At 50.1% G+C, this 25,276-nt stretch overlaps 1 protein-coding gene across 3 annotated transcripts in view; it reads right to left on the bottom strand.

Moving 5' to 3' along the window:
* Positions 1-4,988: 4,988 nt before the first annotated feature.
* ITGAL (integrin subunit alpha L) overlaps positions 4,989-25,276 on the bottom strand; it is a 41,220-nt gene continuing 20,932 nt past the window's right edge. For 2 of the 3 annotated variants that reach the window (XM_060032078.1, XM_060032080.1), the window contains 16 exons: positions 24,803-24,963; positions 24,546-24,697; positions 22,626-22,715; positions 20,235-20,291; positions 20,069-20,139; positions 19,600-19,741; positions 17,589-17,699; positions 17,103-17,182; positions 16,901-16,987; positions 15,399-15,474; positions 10,432-10,545; positions 10,135-10,191; positions 9,945-10,043; positions 9,437-9,532; positions 8,336-8,446; positions 4,989-6,365 (listed from right to left, as the gene is read on the bottom strand). In XM_060032078.1, coding sequence (XP_059888061.1) covers positions 6,192-6,365; positions 8,336-8,446; positions 9,437-9,532; positions 9,945-10,043; positions 10,135-10,191; positions 10,432-10,545; positions 15,399-15,474; positions 16,901-16,987; positions 17,103-17,182; positions 17,589-17,699; positions 19,600-19,741; positions 20,069-20,139; positions 20,235-20,291; positions 22,626-22,715; positions 24,546-24,697; positions 24,803-24,963 — 1,678 coding nt within the window. In that variant the 3' untranslated portion in view covers positions 4,989-6,191. The remainder of the gene's footprint in view (positions 6,366-8,335; positions 8,447-9,436; positions 9,533-9,944; positions 10,044-10,134; positions 10,192-10,431; positions 10,546-15,398; positions 15,475-16,900; positions 16,988-17,102; positions 17,183-17,588; positions 17,700-19,599; positions 19,742-20,068; positions 20,140-20,234; positions 20,292-22,625; positions 22,716-24,545; positions 24,698-24,802; positions 24,964-25,276) is intronic. The other variant, XM_060032079.1, reaches the window with a different exon arrangement.

The raw sequence follows: 25,276 nt of genomic DNA, 5'->3' as shown, positions 1-25,276 counted from the left end.
GGGTTACTTAATTAGAATGGGTAGCTTAGATTGGTAGCTACTGAGACCCTCGTTGAGTCAGGAAGGGGTGAGGGTAGGCGGGGCGGGGAGTGGGGCCCCGAAGCTTGGCCTGGCTTCTGAGTGCAAACCCCAGCCTCCCTTGTCTTCCTCAGGCTTTGGAGCCCCTGAATTTGAGTTCAATAAAAACCTTTATGTGGTAAAAGAGACTCGTCCTTAAAATGTGTGCACGGATAGTGCCCTGGGCAGTGGGAGGTACTAGGTCATCACTACAGCCAGTGAAGCTGTAAGCCCTTGTCTGGGAAGTGCTTTTATATTAAGTGTTTCACTTGAATCTTATAAACTGAGGCTCAGGAGACATGACTTACCCATATCTGTGCAAGTTCACGTCCTGTGCTTTGAATGCTGCACAAGCACAAAGGGAGTCCAGTGTAGGTGTGAGAAAACCCTCAGCCTTGTGGAGGTCCCTATTCCCAAACACGGAGGGTCTGTCCTTGGGCCAGAAAACAGACCCTGATTCTCATATCCAGACCTAGTGCCTGCATTCCAGCTCTCTCAGGCTCCCAGCAGCCAGCTGGGCTGTCCCCTCCCCGCTGCCAGCTGGAACCTCTAGCCACCCCTCTGTGCACACTGACTGACCGGAATTACAGGGATTGTCTGCAGTTCCAACCCCACCCATAGGGGGAGCATACTGGACCCAGTACGAAGGTTGGACAACTTCAGCCTTTAAGACCCACTAGGCTGGTCCTTTTTAGGACCATGTTGTTACTACCCCATCTCTATCCTACTTTCACATCTGAGCCTCAGCCTCCTAACACTTGGCTTCTCAGGAAATGATGGGGAGTTGGTGCCCGCAGCGAGTCTGGGGGAATTCTGGAGTGTGCCCTGTCGTGAACTTAGCTAAGGAGGACAGGCCACACCTCAGGGAATTACTCAGCTGCAGGGCACATCTTGAGATGAACATCTGCTAAGTTCCCTATGAAGGAGACGTTCAGACCATGTCTGCCTGGCTCCACCTGCCCCCAGCAGCTCAGCCTCACAGGCGGGTGGGGAGTCATCGCTCCACAGGCCTCTTGGGCCTCAGGATCCTGACATCACCCTCGGCCCCGCGCCCATCCTCAGGCCTTATAACTTGTCAGGGGCAAATAACCTCTCTAAGCACATTTCAATCCAGCCTCTCATGATCTAGCAACTCTGGAAAGGTGCCCTAGAGATCATGTAGTTCAGTACGGTTTGGTGTGTTTAGTGGTTTTCAAAGATTAAATTATTTTGGATGTAGAACATTACTTTTCAAGGGAAATCTCACAGTCTTTTAAAGACCTTTGTAAACTTTATGCACATTTTTGTACAGCCACCCTACCACACATAATTTCAAATATTAAAAAACTCCAACTCCCGCATTTAATATAGTTCATATATGTAACTATATATGACGAACAGAACTGCACTTGACTACCTGACATATTACATTTGTAGACATTTACTACAACATTTATTTCAATTATACAATTTAATCTCCTTATTTTGTTTTTTTAAATTTATTTATTTATTTATTTTTGGCTGCGTTGGGTCTTCACTGCTGTGTGTGGGCTTTTTTAGTTGCAGCGAGCAAGGGCTAGGCTTCCTTGCAGTGCGTGGGCTTCTCACTGCGGTGGCTTCTCTTGTTGCGGAGCACAGGCTCTAGGTGCATGGGCTTCAGTAGCTGTGGCTCTTGGGCTCTAGATCACAGACTCAGTAGTTGTGGTGCATGGGCTTAGTTGCTCCGAGGCACATGAGATCTTCCCGGACCAGGGCTCAAACCCGTGTCCCCTGCATTAGCAGGTGGATTCTTAACCAGTGGGCCACCAGGGACGCCCTAATCTCCTTATTTTGGAGTTGAAATTTTCTTCGGCTCTCAACTGTAGGCACTTGAAAGCTAGAAGGACCTGGGTACAGTGCCTGTGGTGCTTAATTGATAAAGTAGCCTTGGTATTTGGGGTTTTTTGGCCACACCATGTGGCTTGCAGGATCTTAGTTCCCTGACCAGGGATTGAACCCACGTTCTCAGCAGCGAAAGCACAGAGTCCTAACCACTGGACCGCCAGGGAATCCCAGTAACCTTGGTATTTAATATTGGTTCAAATGAGGGTGGGAACTTAGCTGCTCAGCCTCTACCCCTCTCTTCATGACAGCTCCTTAGGTACCTTCAGGTGCCAGGTGGAGCAGACCAAACCCAGAAAGGACATGTGTGTTCCCCAAGGTTGAGGTGGAAGGGCTAATGGAAGAGCTCCAGCACCAAGTCTCTTGACTTGTGGTCAGCCTGCTGCTTTTACTACACCCTTCTCCTGCACAATAGACCAACCATTTCTGTCTACCACCATTAGCACTTACACGCTAGGAACAGTGCTAAGCAGTTTACACGTGTTATTTAACGCTCAGAGCGACTCTGAGGTATAGACTGCTATTATTCCTGTTTAACAGATGAAGAAATGAATCCCAGAGAGGTTAAGGAAATTGCCCCACATGACACAGCTAGGAAGCAGCAGAGCCTGGTTTCCATCCTAGGGCTGACTGGGTTTTGACCATTTTCCTAACGATACTAAGATGTTATTTACTTTTTTTTTTTTCGGTATGCGGGCCTCTCACTGCTGTGGCCTCTCCCGTTGCGGAGCACAGGCTCCGGACGCTCAGGCTCAGCGGCCATGGCTCACGGGCCCAGCCGCTCCGTGGCATGTGGGATCTTCCCGGACTGGGGCACGAACCCATGTCCCCTGCATCGGCAGGCGGACTCTCAACCACTGTGCCACCAGGGAAGCCCTTATAGCTTTTTGTTTTGTTTTGTTTTGTTATTTACTTTTTTTCACTCTGTTTCTCCCATAAAGAACTGTTTTCTAGAAGCTGCACGACATGTGATGACATATGTCATCACTCTGATGGCTTGCGTGGAATGTAGGCATGGATGTTCTTATGTTTTAAGTTTTTCTCCGGTTTAATTTCTAATTGGGTAAAACCAATAGGTTTAACCCATATACATTTAGGGCCACTGAATCAAACATTTATTGAACAATACCTTTGTGCCAGCCCTGGTGAGGGGTCGGTGTTGGTAATGCACGTGAGGCCTGAGTCCTGCCTTCCAGAATCTCCTAGTCTTGAGAGAGGGGCCCACAGAGTCAGCATCACGTGCCCCGATGAGCCATAAACAAAGTGGTGATGAATTGGGTCCTTTGTCCAGGAACCAAGGGGATGAGAAAAGCTTGGAAGTATCAATACTTTGAAGTAGAAAGATTTTAAAGGATAGAAAACAGGTGGAAACAACAAGGACCTACTGTATAGCATAGGGAACTATATTTGATATCCTGTAATAAACCATAATGGAGAAGAGTTCAAAAGAAAAGGAAACAGGTGGAGGTGGACAGGCTGGCAAGGGGAACAGCACGTGTGAAGGCACAGAGGCAGGAAGGATGCATAGGTGTTTGAAGACAGTGCTCTTTTTTTTTTTTCTTCTTTGTTTTTCCTTTTTTGGCTGCACAGCACGGCATGCAGGATCTTAGTTCCCCGACCAGGATCGAACCCGTGCCCCCTGCAGTGAAAGCATGGAGTCCTAACCACTAGACTGCCAGGGAACTACCACAAAGACAGTACTCTTGAGCGAGTTGGAAGAGAGATTCCTTGGCGTGATGATAGCAGGTCTGTTCCTGAAATGAACCTCCCAGATTTTCTGTGTTTTGTTGCCAGCCTTGATGAAAATATTCGCTTTTTCCTCGTGTCACAGAATCTCGCTTCCTCAGAGAGACTTTCCCGCCCACCTATGTAAAAGGGCCCTCTCCATCACCCCCTACCCCTTGTCCCTCTTCACTTTCTTTACGGCCCTATCACTACCTGGAATCACATTTCTACTTTTTCGCTCTGTTTTCCCACTGAAGTGAAGCTTCCCGAGGCCAGGGACTTGTCTGTCATGTTCACAAGCAGGTCCTCAGACACAGCACAGGGCCTGACACAGAGTGCTCAAGAAATCCTGCAGGAATGAATAACTTATGAATGAATAACTTATGCTTCATGAGGCTTACAGATCATTTCATGTACTTTTAGCAGTTCAGTGATACTCCTGATGGTCAAAACATTTTTTTCCCCTCTCTAGGAAAATAAGCCTCACTTCTTCCTTCCTGATGTCTTGCTTTGGAGCCAGCCCCATGGTTCCTTGGAGGCTGGACCAGAAGTGGGTGATGAGGTTGGAGAGGCCGGTAGGCTTTGAAAGCCTGTGTGCCCAGCTCAGGAATGTCCACTTACTCCGCTGTAGGCAGAAGGGAGCCATCAAAGGTCACTGCTTGGGGGACCAAATGTTGCTTCTCACCTCCCACTGCTGGACAGGAGCTGACCTTAGAGTTACTCAATACTCCCCTGGTGTCCTACTGACCACAAGAGGGCAGCAGTGACTAGTCCCCTCTGTTCCTTCTAAGGCAGGGGTGGGGGGGGTGGGGGGAGGTGGTTTCAGGGTCAAGGCCCAACAACCATTTCTTTAAAAAAAGGGGGAGGGCATAAATCGACTATACCTCAATTAAAAAAAAAATTTAAAGCGGGAGTATCAGAGAAGGTCTATTCTCACAGCTTAATAAATTGTCAATGCCTCCCTAACCTTTCCTCATTTTCTGTGTCTCTCTCGCTGCTTCCTTTGAATGAACTGACAACGTCCTGTACATGTCAGTTTCTGAGGGTCATCACGGCAAATAGAAAAAGGAGAAGGAGAAGGAGAAGGGAGAAAGGAAAGAAAAAAAGATTTGACTGTTTTGGTCCCACTTAGTGGGAGGGTTGAGAAGGAAATGTTCTTTTTTCTTTGGCCACGCCAGGTGGCTTGTGGGATCCTAGCTCCCCGCTCAGGGATCGAACCTGGCTCCTTGGCAGTGAAAACTCCAAGTTCTGACCACTGGAATTCCCATTTAATTCCAGGAAATTTTCATTTAATTGAGCCAGGCTGGAATGTCGCACCAGCACAAAAACATCACAAAATTGGGCAGAATTCTTAATTTATTTGGTAAATATGTACAGGTGCTGTGCTTGGCACTGGGAGCCAGGTAAACGGACATAGTTTCCATCCTTGATGGTGGGGGCCACAGTGGGATGTGATGGAGTACCGGGGTGGGGCTGTGGAGGGAGGGGGCAGGCGCCTGGGGCAGACTGAGCCTTGTTGGATGGGGTTGCCCTGGGGCCCATCAAGCTTTTTTCTCTATCTTCCCACAGGCACCCTCACAATTCAGTGAAATTGTCTCAAGTACTTACTATGTGTCTGGTTCTGTGATACCACCAGGGGTCCCAAGGTGAACAAGAAGTATGATCCTTACCCCGCTGGAGTCCACTGTTTAATTTAAGTAAATCACTTAACAATTAACGAATATAAGCAGTGCTATGCAGGACAAGTGCGGGCTAGTGTAAGCGTGTATAATATGGGAACCAAACTGAGTTGGGGTTGGGGGGTTGCCCTGCAGAAGTTATGTGTGAACTGAGATCTGAAGGCTGAGAGAGGGTTAGGCAGGAAAAGGAGGCAGGAGGAATGTTCCAGGAAGTGAGAAGAGTCTGGGTGAAGGAAGGAGCTGGGCAAGTGAAAAGGCTGGTTAACTGGCGCTTAGAAAGGGAGGCGGGCTGTCTCGAGAAGAGGCTGGGAAGGGAACAGCCCAGTTTTGCAGACGTTGGAAGGCCTATTAAGGAACCTGACTGTTAGCCAAAGGGCAAGGGGTTTCCAGGAGCAATGTAGTGACACAGATGAGATTTGCTCTCTGGTAGGAGAATTGAAAGCTGACTGCATTCCAGGCAGGAGAGGATGCAACGCAAGTTTCTGGGGGCTTGAGGCCTCTGCGGACATCCAAGGGCAGGTGGGTATGAGGGCCTGGAGTGTCGCTAGGTCCTGCGATGACTGTTTCTCCAAAATTTAGATCAGATGTTCTCTTCCAGGGAAGGAAACTCACAGGGGCCGGTGGGAGCCAGGACCACATGATAATTACAAGGCCTCACCTCTGTGGCCTTCCTGGCCCATCCCTCAAAGGATCCTCACCATAAGCCTGCAAAGGAGGCAGGCAGGAATGGGCCCATGTTCAAGATAGGGAAAGTGAGGCTCACGGAGGGGCAGTGACTTGCCCAACGACACATGGTGAAATTCAGGTAGAGGCAGGCTGGCACCAGGCATCCCGAGTCCAGTCCTGGGCCTTCTGCATCCAGCCTGCACCTCAGTCCCTGCCACCTCCATCCTGGGCCTCCTTCTCGTGGAGGGGCTCCAGGCAGCCCGGGTCCTTGGCTTCTTCCCCAGACGCCGGCTGCCCAGCATCTTCTCCAGTGGTTTCATTTGAAGCATCTACGGTCGCCTCCATCCTCTCCTTCAGGTTCCGTTTGAAGAAACCAACCTGTAGGAAGACAAGACTTGAGTAAACAAAGAGTCCACACAGCCCTTTGGACCCTTCGGCCCCTGCAAAACATGAAAGTACCGTTTATAGGGATAAGTCACACATGCCACAGACAGGTGGCATCTGCTCTGGGGATGGGGCGAGGGGATCTGCCACACCTGCTTCTTGGCAGTATGTTAAAAAGCTGTACGTTTAATAGTTCATTCCTGAGGCTCATCAAAATGTCATGTACCATTATTGCGGGTGGGTGATTTGACAATATCTAGTAATACTAACAGCAAAAGCCTGCACTTATATAGGGCTTATTAGTAGGGGCCATGCACTCTCTGGTGAAAGCTCAAAAGATATATATTCTTTGGCTCAGTAATACCAGCTCTAGGAATTGATTCTAAAAAACATCTGGACAAGTGTGCAGAGATGTTGGTAACAAGAGCCTTTTGGGACTTCCCTGGTGGCACAGTGGTTAAGAATCCGCCTGTCAATGCAGGGGACACGGGTTCGAGCCCTGGTCCGGGAAGATCCCACATGCTGCAGAGCAACTAAACCCGTGCGCCACAACTACTGAAGCCCGTGTGCCTAGAGCCCGTGGTCCACAAGAGAAGCCACCGCAATGAGAAGCCCGTGCACCGCAACGAAGAGTAGCCCCCGCTCACCGCAACTAGAGAAAGCCTGCGCGCAGCAACGAAGACACAACGCAGCCAAAAAAAAACTAAATAAATAATAATAATAAAAAAAGCGCCTTTTGGCACACAGTTTGAAAAAAAGGTCAATTCCAAACAATCTAAACATTCGTCAATAAGGATCTTGTTAAATAAAAGGTGAGGCATCCAGACAGTAGAAAACCACCCGGGTTAAAAAGCAAGAGGCAGGGACTTCCCTGGTGGTGCAGTGGTTAAGAATCTGTCTGCCAATGCAGGGGACATGGGTTTGAGCCCTGGTCCAGGAAGATCCCACATGCCGTGGAGCAACTAAGCCAGTGCGCCACAACTACTGAGCCTTTGCGCCTAGAGCCCGTGCTCTGCAACAAGAGAAGCCACTGCAATGAGAAGCACGCCCACCACAACAGAGTAACCCCAGCTCGCCGCAACTAGAGAAAGCCCATGCGCAGCAATGAAGACCCAACGCAGCCAAGAAAATAAATAAGTTTTTTAAAAAAATTATAAAAACAAAACTAAAGAGCAAGAGGCAAATCTGTTTGTGCTCAGACAGAAAAACATCAAGATATAATATCCAGGGGGAAGTACAAGCTCCCAAGCAGTATATACAGTAATGTTTTGTATACATCCACACATCCACTGGCTTTTCTCTCTCTCTCATGCTCACACATTCACATATATGTTAACAATAAAATTAGAACATGGAGGAATATAAACAAAATGGTTGTTAATGACAACCCTCTGGGGTTGCAATAGGGAGAAACTTTGATTTTCTATGTTTTCTTTTCTGGAATATTTGAGTTTTTCACGTGGAACAGCTGCCCTCCAGCACTCTTTATCTGGCTAACTTCTACTCATCCTTCAAATCCCAACTCAAAGGCCACCTCTCTTGAGATTCCTTTCTGGACTCCCCCCAACCTCAGTTAGGTCCCTGTATCATAGGCCCAGAGCACATAGTATAGCCCCCATCATGTTCATGTCTGTGTCCCCCACGGACTGTGAGCATCTCAAAGCCATGGACCATGTGTGTGTTCTGTGCCCCTGTATCCCAGTGCCTGGCCCTCGATATGTGGGACAGTCCTTCTCCTTCCTCTCCCTGGGTACCCAGGTCTGGCTCTGCCAGTGCTTGTTGAGGGATGCCGGTAAAGTCTTGCTTGCCCTTTGGGTCTCAGTAGCCTTATCTGTAGAAGGAGGAGTAGGCTGAGGCCCCTTCTGGCTTTAAAGCCCCCTCATCTTGGTATTCTGCTCCCTGACTCCTGCCAATTCCACTCTCCCCAGCCTGGCTGGGTGCCCGTTCCTCGCAGAAGCTCCTACCTTGTACAGAGCTAAGAAAATCAGTAGCAGCAACAAGAGTCCCCCGATGCTGCTCAGCACGTAGAGATAGACCATTTCCTTCTCATATACAACGTCGACCTTCATGATGACCTGTGGGGAGAGGAGAGGTGGGGAGTGCAGGGAAGAAGCCGTTCCCACCCCTGACATTTCTTGTGAATCTGGCCTCAATCCCTAGGTCTCCGCATTTCCCATCTGGACTGTGTCACGCACGACATGGGGCTTGGGCCAGACCCCCTCTCCAGTACACCTTGCATTGCAGCCACCAGAATGAACAGGCAAATATGCACCACGGCCCCCTTAAACCCTTAAGAGTCTTCCCTTAGCCCCGGGATGAAATGCCAGAACCCCAGCTCAGCACGCAGTGCCTTTCAGAATCTGGCTTCTGCTTACTTTTTCAGCTGCCCCTTCCCTTCTCCTGCTCTGAGCTTCCTGCTCTTAAACCCATCTCGCCCACTCTCTCAACGCCAGGCTCTGCACGTGCTGGGTCCCTCCCATCACGCCCTGCGTGTGGGGTGGGGGCCCCTTGGCTGAGTTGCCATCAAACCCATCTTGACCTTGTGGTCTGCTTGTGCCAAGGCTGATGGCTCTGGCTGTGGGGAGGTTCTTTTTGTTTCTTTTTAATTTATTTATTTTTGGCTGCACTGTGTCTTCGTGGCTGCGCACGGGCTTTCTCTAGTTGCAACCAGCGGGGGCTACTCTTCGTTGCGGTGCGCGGGCTTCTCATTGTGGTAGCTTCTCTTGTTGCGGAGCACGGGCTCTAGGTGCATGGGCTTCAGTAGTTGTGGCTCACGGGCTCTAGAGCGCAGGCTCAATAGTCGTGGCGCACGGGCTTAGTTGCTCCGCGGCATGTGGGATCTTCCCGGACCAGGGCTCGAACCCGTGTGCCCTGCGTTGGCAGGCGGATTCTTAACCACTGTGCCGCCAGGGAAGCCCTGTGGGGAGGTTCTTACAGCACTAAAGCCCAAACCTCCTCTGTGGCTGCCCACACTCCCAGCTCCAGCTCTCCTAGCTCTGCCCTGGGTTCCTCCCATTCCTCTGCTGCCCTCTGTTCCCGGGTCTCCTGAGGAGGTAGAGAGATACCTGGGCCAGGGAGGCGTTGCTGCCGTAGAGGTGAAAGTGCTTGCTGCTGCTGAAGGAGATGGAGAGGGAGCTGCAGAGGCTGAACATGGAGGAGGCCTGTGGGAGGGAGGGGCGGGGGTGGGACGTCAGGCCAGAGGGAACAAGGACCCAGACCCCACTGACTTCTGCCCCCCAGTACAACTCAAGGGGCAGAGGCAGAGGAAAATGGGTCCTAGTGGGTGCGCCATCTCTACCCCATTCTCTCCTGGAGCATTCTAACGTGCCGTTTGCCATTGTTGGGAGGACATTTTTCCTATAAAGAACACCTAGGAATTATCTGTAGGCCCCTGAAAACTGTCCTGCGAATTTTAAACAAATCGTGGTGGTCCTCTTTCATCTGCAACTGTGTAAACATTGGGGCTATTTCCTCAAGACAGAACAAAAAATGCAAGGAGGCTCTCTGGGGGGGAAGCCCACGCCCCACCCCTCGAGGCCCACCCAGAACCACTTGGAGTCTGTTGCCAGCTACCTTGATCTCCCCCACCAGCTCCACCGTCCCGATCACTTGGACGAGGATCTCCTGCCTGAAGACCACTGGGCAGCGGAACTCGGCTCCAAGTGAGCAAGGCTGCGGGAAGGACAGCGGGGGGTCAGGGAGGTTTCCTCCCACCTGCCCCCTGGCCAGCCCCCACCCCAGTTTCTGAGGTCACGGCCCACACCTCAGCCACATCAGATGGACTCTCCAGTTCCTCACGGTGGCAGGTGACAGGAGGCTCCTGGGAAGGATGAGGCGAGGTCTTCAGTTAGTCCAGAGCTGAGAGGGGAGGCCCGCCCCTTGAGGCCAGACCTGCATTCTTCCCCACTCTCAGATACCACCTTGCATCCCAGTTCTTCCCCACCGGCCCCTGGCAGATTCAATCATGCTCACTCTTGTCCCCACACATCTCCCCCCACCCCCACATCATGAGCTCACCCCCAGAGACCTGCACGCCCTTCCCTCTGAGGCCCACACTCACCGTCTGCACGCTCCACTTGTGCGTGATGGGCCCCTCGCCGTGAGGCTGTGGTACCCTAACCAAGGCCTCCAGGGCGGGCACATTGTGGTCATAGACAGAAGGCTGGATCCTCACCTGGTACAGAGGACAAGGGGCTGCAGAGCCCTGAATGCTACCCCAATGGCCACCCCAGATCCAATCCTCCTTGGCTGGGACCCAAGGGCCCGCTCTTCATTAGGCAGTGGGCAATGGTCAACCATAACCTTACAGCCTGGGGTCCACGCGCTTCTCTGCTTCCTCCATGTGGCTAACCCTTGCCCATCCTGCAAGGTACTGCTCAAACATCATCCTGAAGGTTTGGCTGACTCTCCCACAGCACCCTCGTTCCCCAGCAAGATGGCAAAGCATCTGCTTGTGTGCGTTTATCCCCCCTAGACTGTGAGCTGTGAGAGGGCAGGAGCTGTGGCTCATTTCACCTGCAATTCCCTACGGCCTTGACACACTACCCAGCACATAACCAGCCTCGCAAAAAGTAGTTTTTTGAATGAGTGAAAGAAGGAAGGACATTTAACAAGGATAGATGCAAAAATTATTTGGGAAAAACATTTTGGCAAGTACACTGAATTTATTTAAGAAACATTTCCTGGGGGTTCCCTGGTAGCTTACTGGTTAGGATTCCAGGCTTTCACTGCTGTGACCTGGGTTCAATCCCTGGTCGGGGAACTGAAATCACACAAGCTGTGCGGCGCAGCCAAGATTTTCTTTAAAAAAGCATTTCCTAAGTGCCTTTTATAAAAAAGATCTGTCTGTGCTAGGGCTGGAAGACCCAGAAATGTAGAAGGTGACACAGGAGTAGCACCAATGAATCACAGGTCAAGCAGGGAAATACATATCCAGTTTGTGGGGTTCTATCATTTATTCATTCAACAAACATTTGTGGACACTTTAAAAGCATCAGTTAAGTTAAATTTAAATGGCCTAATGTTAAAGGCAGCATTTGAATTTAGCTGTAAAAGGTAGAGAGGGGATTAACAGATGAAGATGGGGGAAGCCAGCGGGAAGAGAAAATGCAGGGAATTAGGAGAGCACCAGGTGAGTGTGATGTGGCGGAGGGTAGGGTGCCTGGGAAGGAGAGATAGGAGATAAAACTGGGAAGGAGACTTGGGATGAGATTCTGGTGTCCAGAGGCTGGAGGGCCAGAAGTTAGGGACCAACGACTAAGCAATGGGCAGTCCTGGAAGGCAGCCAAGGGGAAGATGGCTCCAGGGGGTTGCACCCACTGCAGGCATGGAATGGAAAGAAGTTGGGAGCCTGTGCCATAGTCCAGCTGCAAGAAGGTGAGGAACTCAGTCCGAGCAGTAGTGAGGTCAGAAGAGAGAAAAGGATATAGACAACAGGACCTGAGGAGACAGTGGAACCAAGTACAGAGGAAGGAGACGTTCACCCAGACTTGGAAGTTTTGCTTGAGGAAAAGGTGGTGCTTTTAAAGGATTCTAAGCAAACCAAAGGAGATGCTGGCTTACAGGAAGATGATAAATTTGGTTTCGAACATCCTGAGACCAAAGCTTCAAGAGGAGCAACTGTACTCCTAGTTACATATCCAGGAGAAACAAAACATATGTCCACACAAAAACCTGTACAGGAATGTTCTAGCAGCATTATCCATGATAGCCCAAAATGGAAATAACCCAAATGTCCATAGACTGAAGAATGGATAAATCAAGTATGGCCTGTCTTACAAAGGAATATTATTTCGCAAAAAAAAAGAGAATGAAATACTGACCCATGCTACAACATGGATGAACCTTGAAAATACTATGCTAAGTGAAAGAATCCAGTAACAAAAGACCACATGTTGTAGGATTCCTTTTATATGTAATGTCTGGGATAGGCAAATCTATAGAGACAAAAGTAGTGGCTGCCAGGTGCTGGGGGAGGGAGGAAGGGGGTGTGACTGCAAACAGGTACTGGGTTTCTTTCTGGAGTAATAAAAACGTTCTAAAATTAGATTATGGTGATGCACAGCTTTGTGAATATACTAAAAGCCATTGAATTGTATACTTTAAATGGGTAAATTGGTATGTGAATTCTACCTCAATGAAGCCATTAAAAGACAACAACAACAACAAAAGATGCTAGGAAGACATCCCAGAGGACATCAGTGACCAGCTGCAGGCACAGGTGCATTGGAGGAGCAAGAGGGACACAATTCCAAGTTGTCATTTGGAAGGGGAACACTTACCCTGGAAGTGAGACACACCTAGTGTAGACAGACACAACAGAACAATCAGTAGCGCAAGCCCAGAGCCCTGAATCTGCTAGGAAGCAATAGCAATGGTGACAAAGCAGAGGACGGAGGGTTAGAACACGTAGGTGGTAACAATCCCCACTAGATGAACACTTAGCATGCTAGGCCTCGTCTGAGTCCCACTAAATGCATGATCTCATTTAGTTCTTTCAATATTCCTATGTGGTGGGCAGTACTATCATCCCCATTTTACAGATGAGAGAACTGAGGCTCAGGGAGATTCACTAATTTGTCTGAAGCTATCAAGTAGTAGAGCTGGCATTTTAACCCAGGCTGTGACTTCAGAGACTGGAACCACTCTGTTCTATCACCTTCCTTGGATGATGGAGAAAACAACAATGCTAAAAACAGCCAATATTGACAGATACCGTTTGTGTCAGCACTGTGCTAAGTTCTTAAACTGCATTTTCTGGGAATTCCCTGGTGGTCCAGTGGTTAGGACTCTGCGCTTTCACTGTCGAGGGCGCGGGTGCATGGCCAAAAAAAAAAAAATTAAATTAAATTGCATTTTCTCATTTGTGCCTCCTGACAACCCCATAAGGTAGGTGTTATTATCCCCGTTTTACCGAGGCTCAGAGAGGTTAAGTAAGCTGCCTAAGGTCACACAGCTTTAAGTGGCAGAGCTTCAAAAAGATCTAGGGTCTGGCTGAAGCCTATGTTCCTAACCAGCCATGGGAGCAGAAGACCACGAGGAAGGAGATCCGGTGGCCCAGCTGGCCAGCTCTCACTGGGTTTCCATGCCTATGTAGCCCACAGTAAACCTTAGTTATTAGAGCTGACCTCCTTGAGGCAAACAGGGCCTGACTAATGGGACAGCTTCAGGAAGGAGGGACAGGATCACACATGACCCATGCCGTGTTGGGTTTAGCTAAAACGGAGACCATTAGGGCCTTTAGCAAGAGTGGCTACTTGGCAAGCCAGGCAGTAGTGAGACAAATGCACGGCTGAAGATGCTGGAGGCATCTAGCCCTGGTGACTATTCAGAGGCGGAGAGAGAGAGAGAGAGAGAGAGAGCGTGCCCAAGGGGTTGAGCTGGTTCCAGGCAGAGTGAGGCAAGAATGTAAGGTTTCCAGGTAGCTGGGAAGGCCAGGGCTGCAGCACGACACCCACGTCACCCCTGTGGCGACCTCCATGTCCTCAGGCACTGCGCCAAGCACTCTAGAGGAAGCAGGTGACCCATTTAAACCTCACGACCACCTGTGAAGTTCTTATCCCAAACCTCACTTGTCACAGTGGGGAACTGTGGCATGGACAGGTGAATCCTTGGCCCAAGGTCATACAGAGCGCAGGCGACAGAGCTGGGGTTTGTCGGACTCTTTCCGCTCTTCTGGTGGTAAAAGGACCGGCCTGGTCGACCCAGTAGGGAGCCCAGAGCCATCCCAGTGAAAGACACTGGAAGCCAACTCCACTGGTCACTCAGAACGTTCTATTTCAATGCAAATGGGCATCTGACCTTCCCAAAGGCCCCTCCTCTCCTGACATCGAGGTGTCAAAGTGAGATGGCTCCCACCTTTGTTCCGCAGGGAATTGAACTGCCCCGGGTCCTTCCCCGCTAGCTACTGCCCAGTCGGCCCTGACTTCAGTGCGGCCTTGGGGAAGATGGTGCCTCTTTGGGGCCTCAGTTTCCCCCACGGTAAAATGAAAATGCTCTTGGCTTGTTCAGAGCCTGCTCCTCTCTGAGGTTACCTCAAGAAAGCCCTAGACGCCTCAAGGTTTAGACTCAGGGGGCGGCCTCCCTCTTCTGAGTTCCCATAATGATGACTCTACTACAGCACCGAGCATTGCAGGAGAAACGAGGACCACTAACTTAAACACATGGATTTTGTATACAAGTAAGTGTTTGAATCTGACCTGTTCCCCTTACTAGCTGGGTAACCAGGGCAAGTTACTTGACCTGTCTATGCCTCAGATTGCTCATCTGTAAAATGGGAATGACACTGCCTGTCTTACAAGCTCTCACGGTTGGGTGTGAATTGCGGGGCTTGCATGTATAAAGGTCCAGGCTCAGAACTTGGGTTTGGTGAGTGGTTGCAGACCCTGTTTTATTTATTGATGCCCTACCACCTAGGAAAGTACCTAAACTGGAATGGTAGCTCATTAAATGTTTGAATAAAAACTAGGTTCTCAGGAATGCCCTGGCAGTCCAGTGGTTAGGACTTGGCACTTTCACTGCTGGCCCGAGTTCGATCCCTGGTTGGGGAACTAAGATCCCAAAAGCCTCACAGTGCAGCAAAAAAAACCAAACTAGGTTCTCTCCGGAAAACATGAATCTGATTCTGTACCTAACTGAGAACGCAATTAGGAGATCAAATGTCTATATAATTGAATCCTAAAATAAATGGGAACTTTCTACTTCAAAAAACAAAAACACCCCACGACACTGTAAATCAACTATACTTCAATAAAATAAATTAAAACAACAACAACCCCAAAACTAGGTTCTCCCTCAGAGCCCTTCTGGCTCTCAAGTTCTGTGATTCCAGAAATAATTTATCCAGAGTTGGAAAGGAGCTGGTGAGTATGCGCCACTGGGAGCATTTCAGGGAAAGGATCACAGAACGAGGTGGAGGGCTAGGCCCTTTGAGGATGAGACTGAGTCTAGTTGGTCTCTGCATCCTTGGGCCTCAGGATGGGGCTGAACGTGAAACCTCTAAGGACCCTTTCACACTGAGGTTCATACCTGATAGATGTGCTTGACATGGTGGATCTTGGGACCCTTGGGGGTGAAACTGATATAGAGCGTGGAGTTTTCCTGGCTGTGGAGAGAGAGGAGCAGCTGTAGAAGCCAGAGAAGACAGCAACCCAGTCACCCAGGGGGCCCCGGGCCAGGGGAAGCCTCGGAGTTGCCAGCCACTGTGCTAGAGACGGCGCAGGCACGATCTCATGTCATCCTGACACTGCTCTGCTCTTGCCCTTTGGAAACTAGGGCTCACTGAAGGGGTCAGTCTTGCCCAAAGTCCTGCAGTGGGGGACAAGGACTGGAACACAAGTGGATGGCTTTTGGAGCTGTGTTCTCCCCACTAGACGCCACCTCGCCGGAGCCTCCACTGTCCTTGGGCCCCACTGCTCATCTCCTTGAGAAGTGCACCAGCCTCTGGCTCGCTCTCCCACCCCATCCGTCTAATGACCTTCCTAATATCACTCTCTGATCCTGCCACGCTCCTCCTCCAAATCCATCAATGGCTCCCTGCTGTCCCCAAGGGTCAGGTCCAAAGCTCCCCGACATCCAGACCTGCCCACTTCCGAGTCTGCCTGCCCACTGCTCCCCACAGATACCTACCATCCTCTGGGCCTGCCCACCCCCTGCTCCCCGGATCTGCCCCACTGTTTGCCGCCCCCATGCCTTTCCCTTTGCTAGTCTCTCTGATGAGAATGGCTGCCTTTCTTCCTAGCCCTTATCTGAACCTCCTCATCCTCCAGACCCCAGTTCAAGCCCCTATTCTGCATGACTCCTTTCAAGTCTCCTCCAACTCACATCATCTTTCCTGGCTCTAGTTTCATATCACACCTCAGACAATATTGTGTTTGGCATTTATGTTCAAAAGCACCGGGGACCCCGGCTCAGACATGGTCCCGCCCTTATCTCACTGAGCCGACTTAAAAATGCCACTTCCCTTTTCTGGCTTCATCCTCTTTTCTGTAAATGAGAAAACCCAGCTAGTGATCCCCATGGGTCCTTCCTGCCACAGCATTCTAAGACACTCACTCTGTGTGTCTGGGTTCTCCAACCTGACCATAAACTCTCTGTGGGCAAGAGTCACTGTGAAAACTTTTCTATCTCTTCCAGCACTCTTGGCCCCGGGGAAGAGGGAATCTAGCATGGCTGGAAATGTTCAAGAGCTTGGCTGGAGTTTGGAGTAAGACAGATTTAAGTTCAGATGCTGGTGTCAGTACTTCCTAGCTGTACTACTCTGGGCAGATTCCTCCCTTCTCTGAGCCTTGTTGTTCATCAGTAAATCAGAGAGGCAAGGTGCCTCGCGAGGTGTCGAAAGCTCCAGGGGAAGCCCTCAGCTGCGCAGTGCAGCTGGAGCAGAAGCTCACATCAGCTCAGCATTCAGTCACATTTTCTTCTACCATAAGTATCGATCTGACTCAGAGATCGATAGCCCCGGGAGGAAGGCTGGGGCCCTGGGTGGGGAGGCTGAGGTGGGAGGAGAGGGGGGACGGCCGCTCAGGACTCACTCCTTGGTGAGGATGTTGATGGGGTACATGACTGGGATGCTGGTGGTGGCCGAGTTGTCCCCCAGGAGGCCTGAGTCCTCATTGTTGCTGCAGGGGGCAAGGTAGAGGGCAGTGTTAGGAGACAGTCTGGCCAGGACTGTGTGACAGTCTGAGGCCAGGGTGGGAGGAGATGCTGGCAGGGGCCTGCCTGGGGCCTGCTCACCAGCTCACATTGGCGTGCACCTCAACAAAGTCCCCCCAGGAGCCGTTCAGCAGCGTATGAAACATCACCTGGATATCAACCTGTCAGGGGAGGAGACGGGAATGAAGAAGGAAGGCGCCTGGCCCTCAGGGGGCCGCCTTAGCCCCTCACAGCCCCCATGGCCCCACTGCCATAGTCACAGTGACAGCTTATCTCAAGCCCTGGGCTGGGTGTTTTATCCCCATTGTAGAGATGAGGATACTGAGGTTCCGAGTGGTTAAGTCATGTGTGTAAGGTCACAAAATGAATGACCTAACCCTGGGTTTCTCTGATTCCAAAGTCCAGGCTCTCAAACACGACACAGGACACCTCTGCACACATTCTCCTGGGGTAGGGATAAGCCCTGCCTTTCCAATCACCTTCACCTTCCCCAGAGCCAGGAGCTCCCTCCCCTCCTGAGCTTACAGCCCCTTGGCTGCTTGACTCCTGGGGGCTGGAAGCACTCACCAAGCTGCCTGCTTTGAAGATGGGAGAGCTCACGTTGCAAGAGAGGGCCCTGCTCTGAAGCTTGGTCTCCTCAGGAAGCTCCTCGCAGCTCACAGGTATCTGGCTGTGGGGCTGGGGGTGAGAAGAGAGAGAAGGAGCGTTTTAGTGGGCAAGGCTAAGAGTTCCCCAGAGGCCACCAACCCTCAGGTCCCCTCCCCCCGGCCAGGGCACATTTGCAGAAAGGTGGGGCCGAAGAGTCAGGGGTACAGCCAGGGGTTCAGTACAAAGATGTTCACTGCAATCCTGTTTCTCACAGGGAAAAACTGGAAGTGATCAAACAATCCAAAGAGGTGGGAATGGTTCAGTGAATTGTGGTACAATCACAGGAGAGAGTTAAAATGCTGCTACGTCCACACATTCAGCAACCATTTACAAAATGAACTTGATCCTGGGCTAAAGAGGACAAAACCCTTCATCTTCATCGCTGTCTGGAAGCCACAGATTTCAGTTCAGATTGGGAAGAAAATCAGATAAGGAAATAGAGGCTCAGAGCAGTCGAGAGACTTTCCCCCAGTCTCACAACTGGGTAACCCGGCAGGGATCTGGTAGGAACTTGAATCCAGGTCTGTTTGACCCCAGATCTCAAGTTCTCAATCACTTTACTAGATACCCCTTAAGAAAGCATTTAATGTTGCTGTATAAGAATAATTCAAGGATCCATCCACAGATGAACGGATAAGCAAAATGTGGTCTATCCATGTGATGGAATATTAGCCTTAAAAAGGAATGAAATTCATACCTGCTATCACAGGGATGAACCTCAAAAACATAACGCTAAGGTGAAGAACATCTTGCTAAGCGATGTAAGACAGACACAAAAAGACAAATATTGTATGGCTCAACATTTTTGTTTTAAATTTCAAAATTCAAAATTTTTTTAAAAACATGGAGGAGGGGCTTCCCTGGTGGCGCAGTGGTTGAGAGTCCACCTGCTGATGCAGGGGACACAGGTTCGTGCCCCGGTCCGGGAGGATCCCACATGCCACGGAGCGGCTGGGCCCGTGAGCCGTGGCCGCTGGGCCTGCGCGTCCGGAGCCTGTGCTCCACAACGGGAGAGGCCACAACAGTGAGAGGCCTGCGTACCGCAAAAAAAAAAAAAAAAAAAAAAAAAAAACATGGAGGAAAAATAACCATATGGAGAGCAAAATGCCAATTAGTTAAAATATAGAATAAGTATACAATGTATCAATAATTTGTACCTATGTGTATAGAAAAACAGAAGGATAAACACCAAAATATTAAAAGTCATAATTGTGGGTTGTATAAGTACGGGTGTTTGTCTTCTTTAAACTTCTCTGTAATTTCCAAGTTTCTGCGGTGATTATGTATTACTTTAGTAACAATAATTTAAAAAATAAAAGTTGCACTTAAAATAACCCAGCTCAAGAGAGTAAATCCTAGGAGTTCTCATCACACACAAAAATGTTTTTTCTGTTTCTTTAATTTTGTATCCATACGAGATGATGCATATGCATTAAACTTATTGTGATGATCATTTCATGATGTATGTAAGTCAAATCATTATGCTGTACACCTTCCACTTATACAGTGCTGTATGTCAATTATATCTCAATAAAATTAGAAGAAAAAAATAATGAAATAATAAAACAACCCAGGCCATCCCTCAAAGACAAGTTGGTCACCTTTAGGAGGAAGGTAGCTCAGTCTCCCTGAACCTGTGCACAACTTCTTGGTCACCAGGTCCATGAGCCTCTGTCACACTCTCCATTTCATGCAACCCTCTAACCCTGTGATGTCCCCAGCCTCATTTCTTGGTCGCGAATCCGAGGCTCACAGAGGATGAACCTTGTATCTCAGCTCACACAGCTCGAGGGTGGCCATCAGGCTGAGAACCCAGAGGTGGTCCGAAGACCTCCGCCCACATCTTCAGGCTGTCCTGACCTCCTGGGGCCCCAAGAGGCAGGACAAGCCTGGCACGTGGTCTGCGGGCAGACCCCACCCTCTCGCTCACCTTGAGTGTCTCCACTTTGCGGAAGGAGAGTCCCCGAGGGAAGCTCAGGCTGAGGTGGACCCAGTAAGCGTCTTCTCCCAAGTTCCTCAGTGTCAGCCCCACAGAGAGGCTGGCGGAGGGGGTCAGACGCAGGACTCTGGATCTGGGGGGAGGATCAGGGCAAAGTTATGGGGGCCAACAAAGGAAGCAGGATCAGAGGTGGGGACTTTCAGAACTGAGGGATCCGGTAGGCCAGAAGAAAGAAATACACAAAAATAAGCTCCTATGCACAGGCTTTAAGTTTTGCGATCTCGTCTATTCCTGATAGGAGAGCTGCAAGGCACCAGCATTTCTCAGAGGGGGAAACTAAGGCCCAGACGACAAACGGAGTCAGTGGCCGTGGGGGTCTTCCGACCTGAAGTCCTATGTTCTTTTTATACACAGGAGCTGCCTCAGGAAAACATCGAGTGAAACAGGAGGCCTTACAGACCTTGCAGTGGAGGTCAGCCCCAGGTTAGCCTCACACTTCTTGTCCTCTCCGCAGTTCTTCTCAAAAGGGATCTGGAAGGCCAAGAAGAAAGTACCAGGAGGCTCAGATCCCCACACCCAGGAGGACTGGACCTTGGCCTCTCTGTCTGCCCCTCTTCCCCTCTTACCTCCTTGGTCTCCGAGTGTGGTGAGGGCCTCAGGATGGGCTGGATGTCCTTGCCCTGCTGAGCACGGAGGAGGGGGAGACAGGAGAGAATAGTTGAGGCAGCAGAACTGATGGAGGAGAGCTGGAGGGGCTCAGAGCTTGGTGCTCAGCTGGGCTGGCTGTGGTCGGGGCCCTCTCAGGAGCCAACGCCTTCCCGGGGCAGGCCCCAACCTCCCGACTCAGCCCAAGGCTGTCTGTGCCACACTCCTCTGGTGGCAGTTCCTTGAGGGAGGCTCAGGGTGTCCACTTCCTGTCCTGGCCATGAGATCTGGGTCTTGACAGAGCAGCTCCCCCAGGTTCTCCCAGGCTTTGCTGGGAGCAGCACCTGGCCGCGCAGCCTCTAGACTCCCCTGCCTGGGACTAGCTCCTCCTGTGCTTCTCCTCTGTGAACCCCAGCTCTCCATCTCTTATCAGATCAAGGCCAGTTTTTTCAACATTTCCAGAATTTCTGCTCTGGGCCAGACCCCCCCAAGCAGAGATCAAAACAGACACACTGCCCGTCCTCCCAGGCTGGTGGGAGAAACGGCCCGGCATCCTCAAGTGTGAGGATGGGACAGGTACAGGGTATGTTTAGAGGATGTAGAAGGGGATCCTATCCTACGCTTGGAGATCAGGGAAGCTTCCTGAAGGGATGGCATCTCAACTGAAATCCACAGGGTGAGGAGGAGGGAGCCAGGTGAAGAGAATGGAAAGAGACGAAGAAAGAACAGTTTACGTGAAGGCCAAGGCAAGAGAGATTGTGCCCGTGTAAGGAGCAGGAAGATGCTCGGACTGGCGGGAGTGCCGCGTGTCAGGAGGGGCAGGAGAGGGAAGCAGGGTGCAGCTTCCCCCCAGCCTCGCAAGCCATATTCAGCAGTTGAGGGTAATGGTGACACAGGAGTGTTTTATGGGTGATCAACGGTATGTTCTCAAGAGACTCCAGCCCCCTCCACTTCCAGGCCATCTGCCAAGCAGCCTCCAGACCCTCCCCTAAGGGCGGGGCTCCTGGCAGCTTCTGCTGACTGCTTGCAGCCACCCCAACATTCCCGCACAGATTTCCCACCACCCACCAGACCACAGCCTGTCCCCAAAGGGGCATCCAGGGCCTCTGTCTTGTTCAGTTGTCCTGCCAGAAGCTAAGCCCACCTCCCCATTTCCCCCGAACTTAAAATCGTGCCTCTTCTCTCTCAACCTACGCAAAATCTACTCATTCTGCGAGATCCGGAACAAAGGACACTTCCCCCAGGAAGACTTTTTGACAACTGTGACCTCAGGTCTCTCTCTCTCTTTTTTTTAAATTAGCCTTTAATTTGTTTATTATTATTATTATTATTTTTGGCCAGGCGACACACCTTTCGGGATCTTAGCTCCCCAAACAGGGATCGAATTCGTGCCCCTTGTAGTGGAAGCTTGGAGTCCTAACCACTGGACCACCAGGGAATTCCCAGGTCTCCTTTGAAGCCTGAGTTGCTGCACCACACAGTTTGACTTTTTTATTTTATTCTTTTAATTAGTGCCGATGGGAGAAACTGCTGGCTGTCCCTATACATCCTGAGTGGGTGGCAGGTTGCGGGGCAGGGCACTCAGCGCAAGCTGCCAAAAACCACAAGAAGGAGTGTGTTTATCAGTCACGGAGCTCCGGCCCTGAAAGCGACCTCAGAATGCAGAGATGCAGAAACCGTCCCAAAGAAAGACAGACCTGCTTGTGCCAGAAAAAAACAAATCTGCATCTTCAGGCTTCCAGGCCCAGGTTCTTTCCATCAGACCCTGCCGCCTTCCGACAGAAGCCAAACCACCAGCTGAGTGTCAAGGATTTCAGAAGAGGAAATTAGGCTTTCAGGCACTGGGTAGGGAGCGTGGGATCCAGGAGACTAGGATAGAGAGTGCTTTCCTCTTCTTTTACATAACAAGGGCACCCCAATTAGGCTTTGAGGGAACTACCTGCCCTCAACGGAATACCCTTGGGCGAGAAGGCTAATTAGGATACCCTGTCCTTCCACAGATAAGGGATGGTCCTAGGCTTTCTGGTGTTCTCTCCCTGTAATTTGCATCTGTTAGTATTCGCCCAGGTTAGAAGCCTAATGAGGTCTGAAGCTGATGCACAGAGGGACGCGTGGAAGGGGCCGTGCCCTGGGAAGTCCATCCATTATTTCTTCCTCTTGAGAGCCCCCAGAGCCTCCACCTACCCTGGTCCTCCATCTTCCCAATCCCAGTTTTCCAAATTTCTCTTAAATACAAACTCCCATAGACTCCTTTCTGCTTAAGTAAGCATATTTCATTTCTATTGCTTGAAGCCAATGTAATACAGTCCTGACAAATTGAATTTCTATTCTCTCTTATTTCCTATCAGTCTCTCCAGCTGATCTCTTCTTACCGTGCTTTGGTCCCTCGGTGTCCCTTCTTCCTCCCAGAGAGAGTAATTTAGGGAGACATTGATGGGAGAGATGAGGTCTTGAGTGCACACCTGAGGGCAATAAGAATACACCCTATGTCATGAGTTTAACCTGTACCACACTTCCAGTTAAAGGCACAACTTGTCCATACTTTATAAAGGATGAAATTCCAGTAGCTAGTTGTCTGAGACCTTACCAGGAGTGGAGGGATGTTTACTATACATCAGGTGTTTATGATATGCCCAGCTTGCTTCTCAGTACGAGTGTTATCCCTCAGCCCCAATCCCAAGGCAGACATCAGTCATCAACCACGGCACTTTTCCCCACTGAGTCCTAACAGAAGTCCCCGAATCTTTGTCAAACTCCTCTAGGCAACCATTATCAAAGTTTGCACAAGAAAAGAATACTCTAGAATAAGTAGAATATCCCAGTTCCTTGACAACAGGGGTGGATCTCAGTCTTTTATGTTATTACCAGTGCCTGACACTTTGGAGACGCTCACTTGGAGGACTTTTTGTCCTCACCTAAAGGTTCCCCCAATTCGAAGAGGTCGGCATTATTATCCCCACATCAGAGACGAGGAAAGTGAGGTGTACAAAGGTGACACAATTTTCCTAAGGGCTAGAACTGGGAAGCGAACCCAGATCTGTCCAACTCCCAAGTCTAAAGTCTTTGCATCATGTCACAGTGCCTCTTCTCTGGCAAATTTATGTTTAAAATTTCCAAATCTTGTAATGCGGGTTACGGGTATGAGGAGGCAGAGAGGCTCTGAACGAAATGAGATCGTGAGCTGATCGTTGTTGAAAATGGGTGATGGCTGTTTGGCGGTTCATTAAACTCTTTTTCTACTTTTGTATGTCTGAAATTTCCCATAATAAAAACTTGAAAATAAACTTCAAAATCTTATACTGAGTATACCAATCACGTATTCAGTCTCTTATGAAATATTTGAGGCCAGAATAAAATTTAATATCAATCTTATTTCATACAGAACAGGTATAAGCAAACGGAATTTGGGTATTTTGGCAGTTATCTAAACTAACAAGAACTTAAAAAAATTCTTTCTGGAGTGCATTTTTTTTTAATACATTTAGTTATTTATTTCTGGCTGCATTGGATCCTTGTGGCTGCGTGCAGGCTTTCTCTAGCTGTGGCGAGCGGGGGGCTACTCTTTGTGTGGTGCGCGGGCTTCTCATTGCAGTGGCTTCTCTTGTTGCGGAGCATAGGCTCTAGGCACTCAGGCTTCAGTAGTTGTGGCACTCGGGCTCAGTAGTTGTGGCACACGGGCTTAGTTGCTCCGCGGCATGTGGGATCTTCCTGGACCAGGGCTTGAACCCATGTCCCCTGCATTGGCAGGTGGATTCTTAACCACTGCGCCACCAGGGAAGCCCTGGGATGGATGTTAATAATAAAACACCCACACGGCAAACGAAGATACCGAGTGCCGCAACTAAGGCCTGGTGCAGCCAAATAAATGAATAAATAAATATTTCAATAATAATAATGAAAAATGACCACGTGTACCTGGCAAATAGTGACACACCACCGTGCCTGAATATTCCATAGGACCGAATATTCTGTGGCCATTAAAAATAATCTGAAAGCTGGGCTGCAGCATTAATATATGATGTGTGAAAAGAGTAGGGAAAAAATGGTAAGTACTTTACAATTGTAATCATGTTTAAAATGCCTATGGATGTGGATTAAGGACTAGAAGAAAATATGCTGAAGGTATTGTTACTACTGTGATACAGAAGAGGAAACGGTAGGACCAGGAGATCAAGGTGACCTGTGACCTGTGCTGGACAGCGATGGAGCCGAGCCTGGCACTGGGGCTGCCTCCCGCTGCGGTCAGCTCGTCCGCGCCTTCCCTCCCCTGAGCAGACTTGCTGGCTCCTTACCGGGAAGTGGAACCAGAACCCAGTGCAGGACTTGACTGAGGTGACAGCTGTGTTCCTGCTGAGCTCATGTTTCCCTTCTGGGAACAACCCCCGGCTTCTGGTCCGATGGCCATCCAGCTGCAGAGTGTAAGTGAGGTTGGCAACCAGGTGCCCTGGGCAGGGTGGAAAGGCAAGAGTTGAATGATGGCGGATCCTGGGGCCGTGAGCCTGGATTTGGGGCAGGCAGCTGCGCTGGGAAGCAGGAAGGTAGCACTGACCTTTGAACTGGGAGATGAGAGACTTGACCTGGAAACAGACTGTGATGTTAACGCCTTCCTTCTTCTTGTCGCTGGAGGAATGCGAGCACTCGACTTCATGCACTGGGATCTCGGCCGGGGAGAAGGACATGGTTGTGATGATATCCACCACAGGCCGGGAGCTTCAGGGAAGGAAACAACCGACGCTCTCTCTCGGCCTCAACTGCCATCCCCAGCCAGACCTGGGGCTCCAGCTAGCAGAGGCCAGAGGACTCCCCTTCCCTAAAGCAGACCTCAGTGTCACTGTCTCTTTGCAATGAAAATAATAATGATAATTCATTAGGGCTCCCCATAATGATAATTCTTCCTAGCAGCCTTCTGACCCATTTCTCACACAGAAGAATGAGCTTTTAAAAAGAAAACTCGGGACTTCCCTGGTGGTGCAGTGGTTAAGAATCCGCCTGCCAATGTAGGGGACACGGGTTCGAGCCCTGG

Source organism: Delphinus delphis, chromosome 15, assembly GCF_949987515.2.
Source record: "Delphinus delphis chromosome 15, mDelDel1.2, whole genome shotgun sequence".
In the NCBI taxonomy this organism is placed as follows: Eukaryota; Metazoa; Chordata; class Mammalia; order Artiodactyla; family Delphinidae; genus Delphinus; species Delphinus delphis.
Note: the sequence above shows the minus strand (reverse complement) of the source record. Positions and strands in the feature narration are given on the sequence as shown.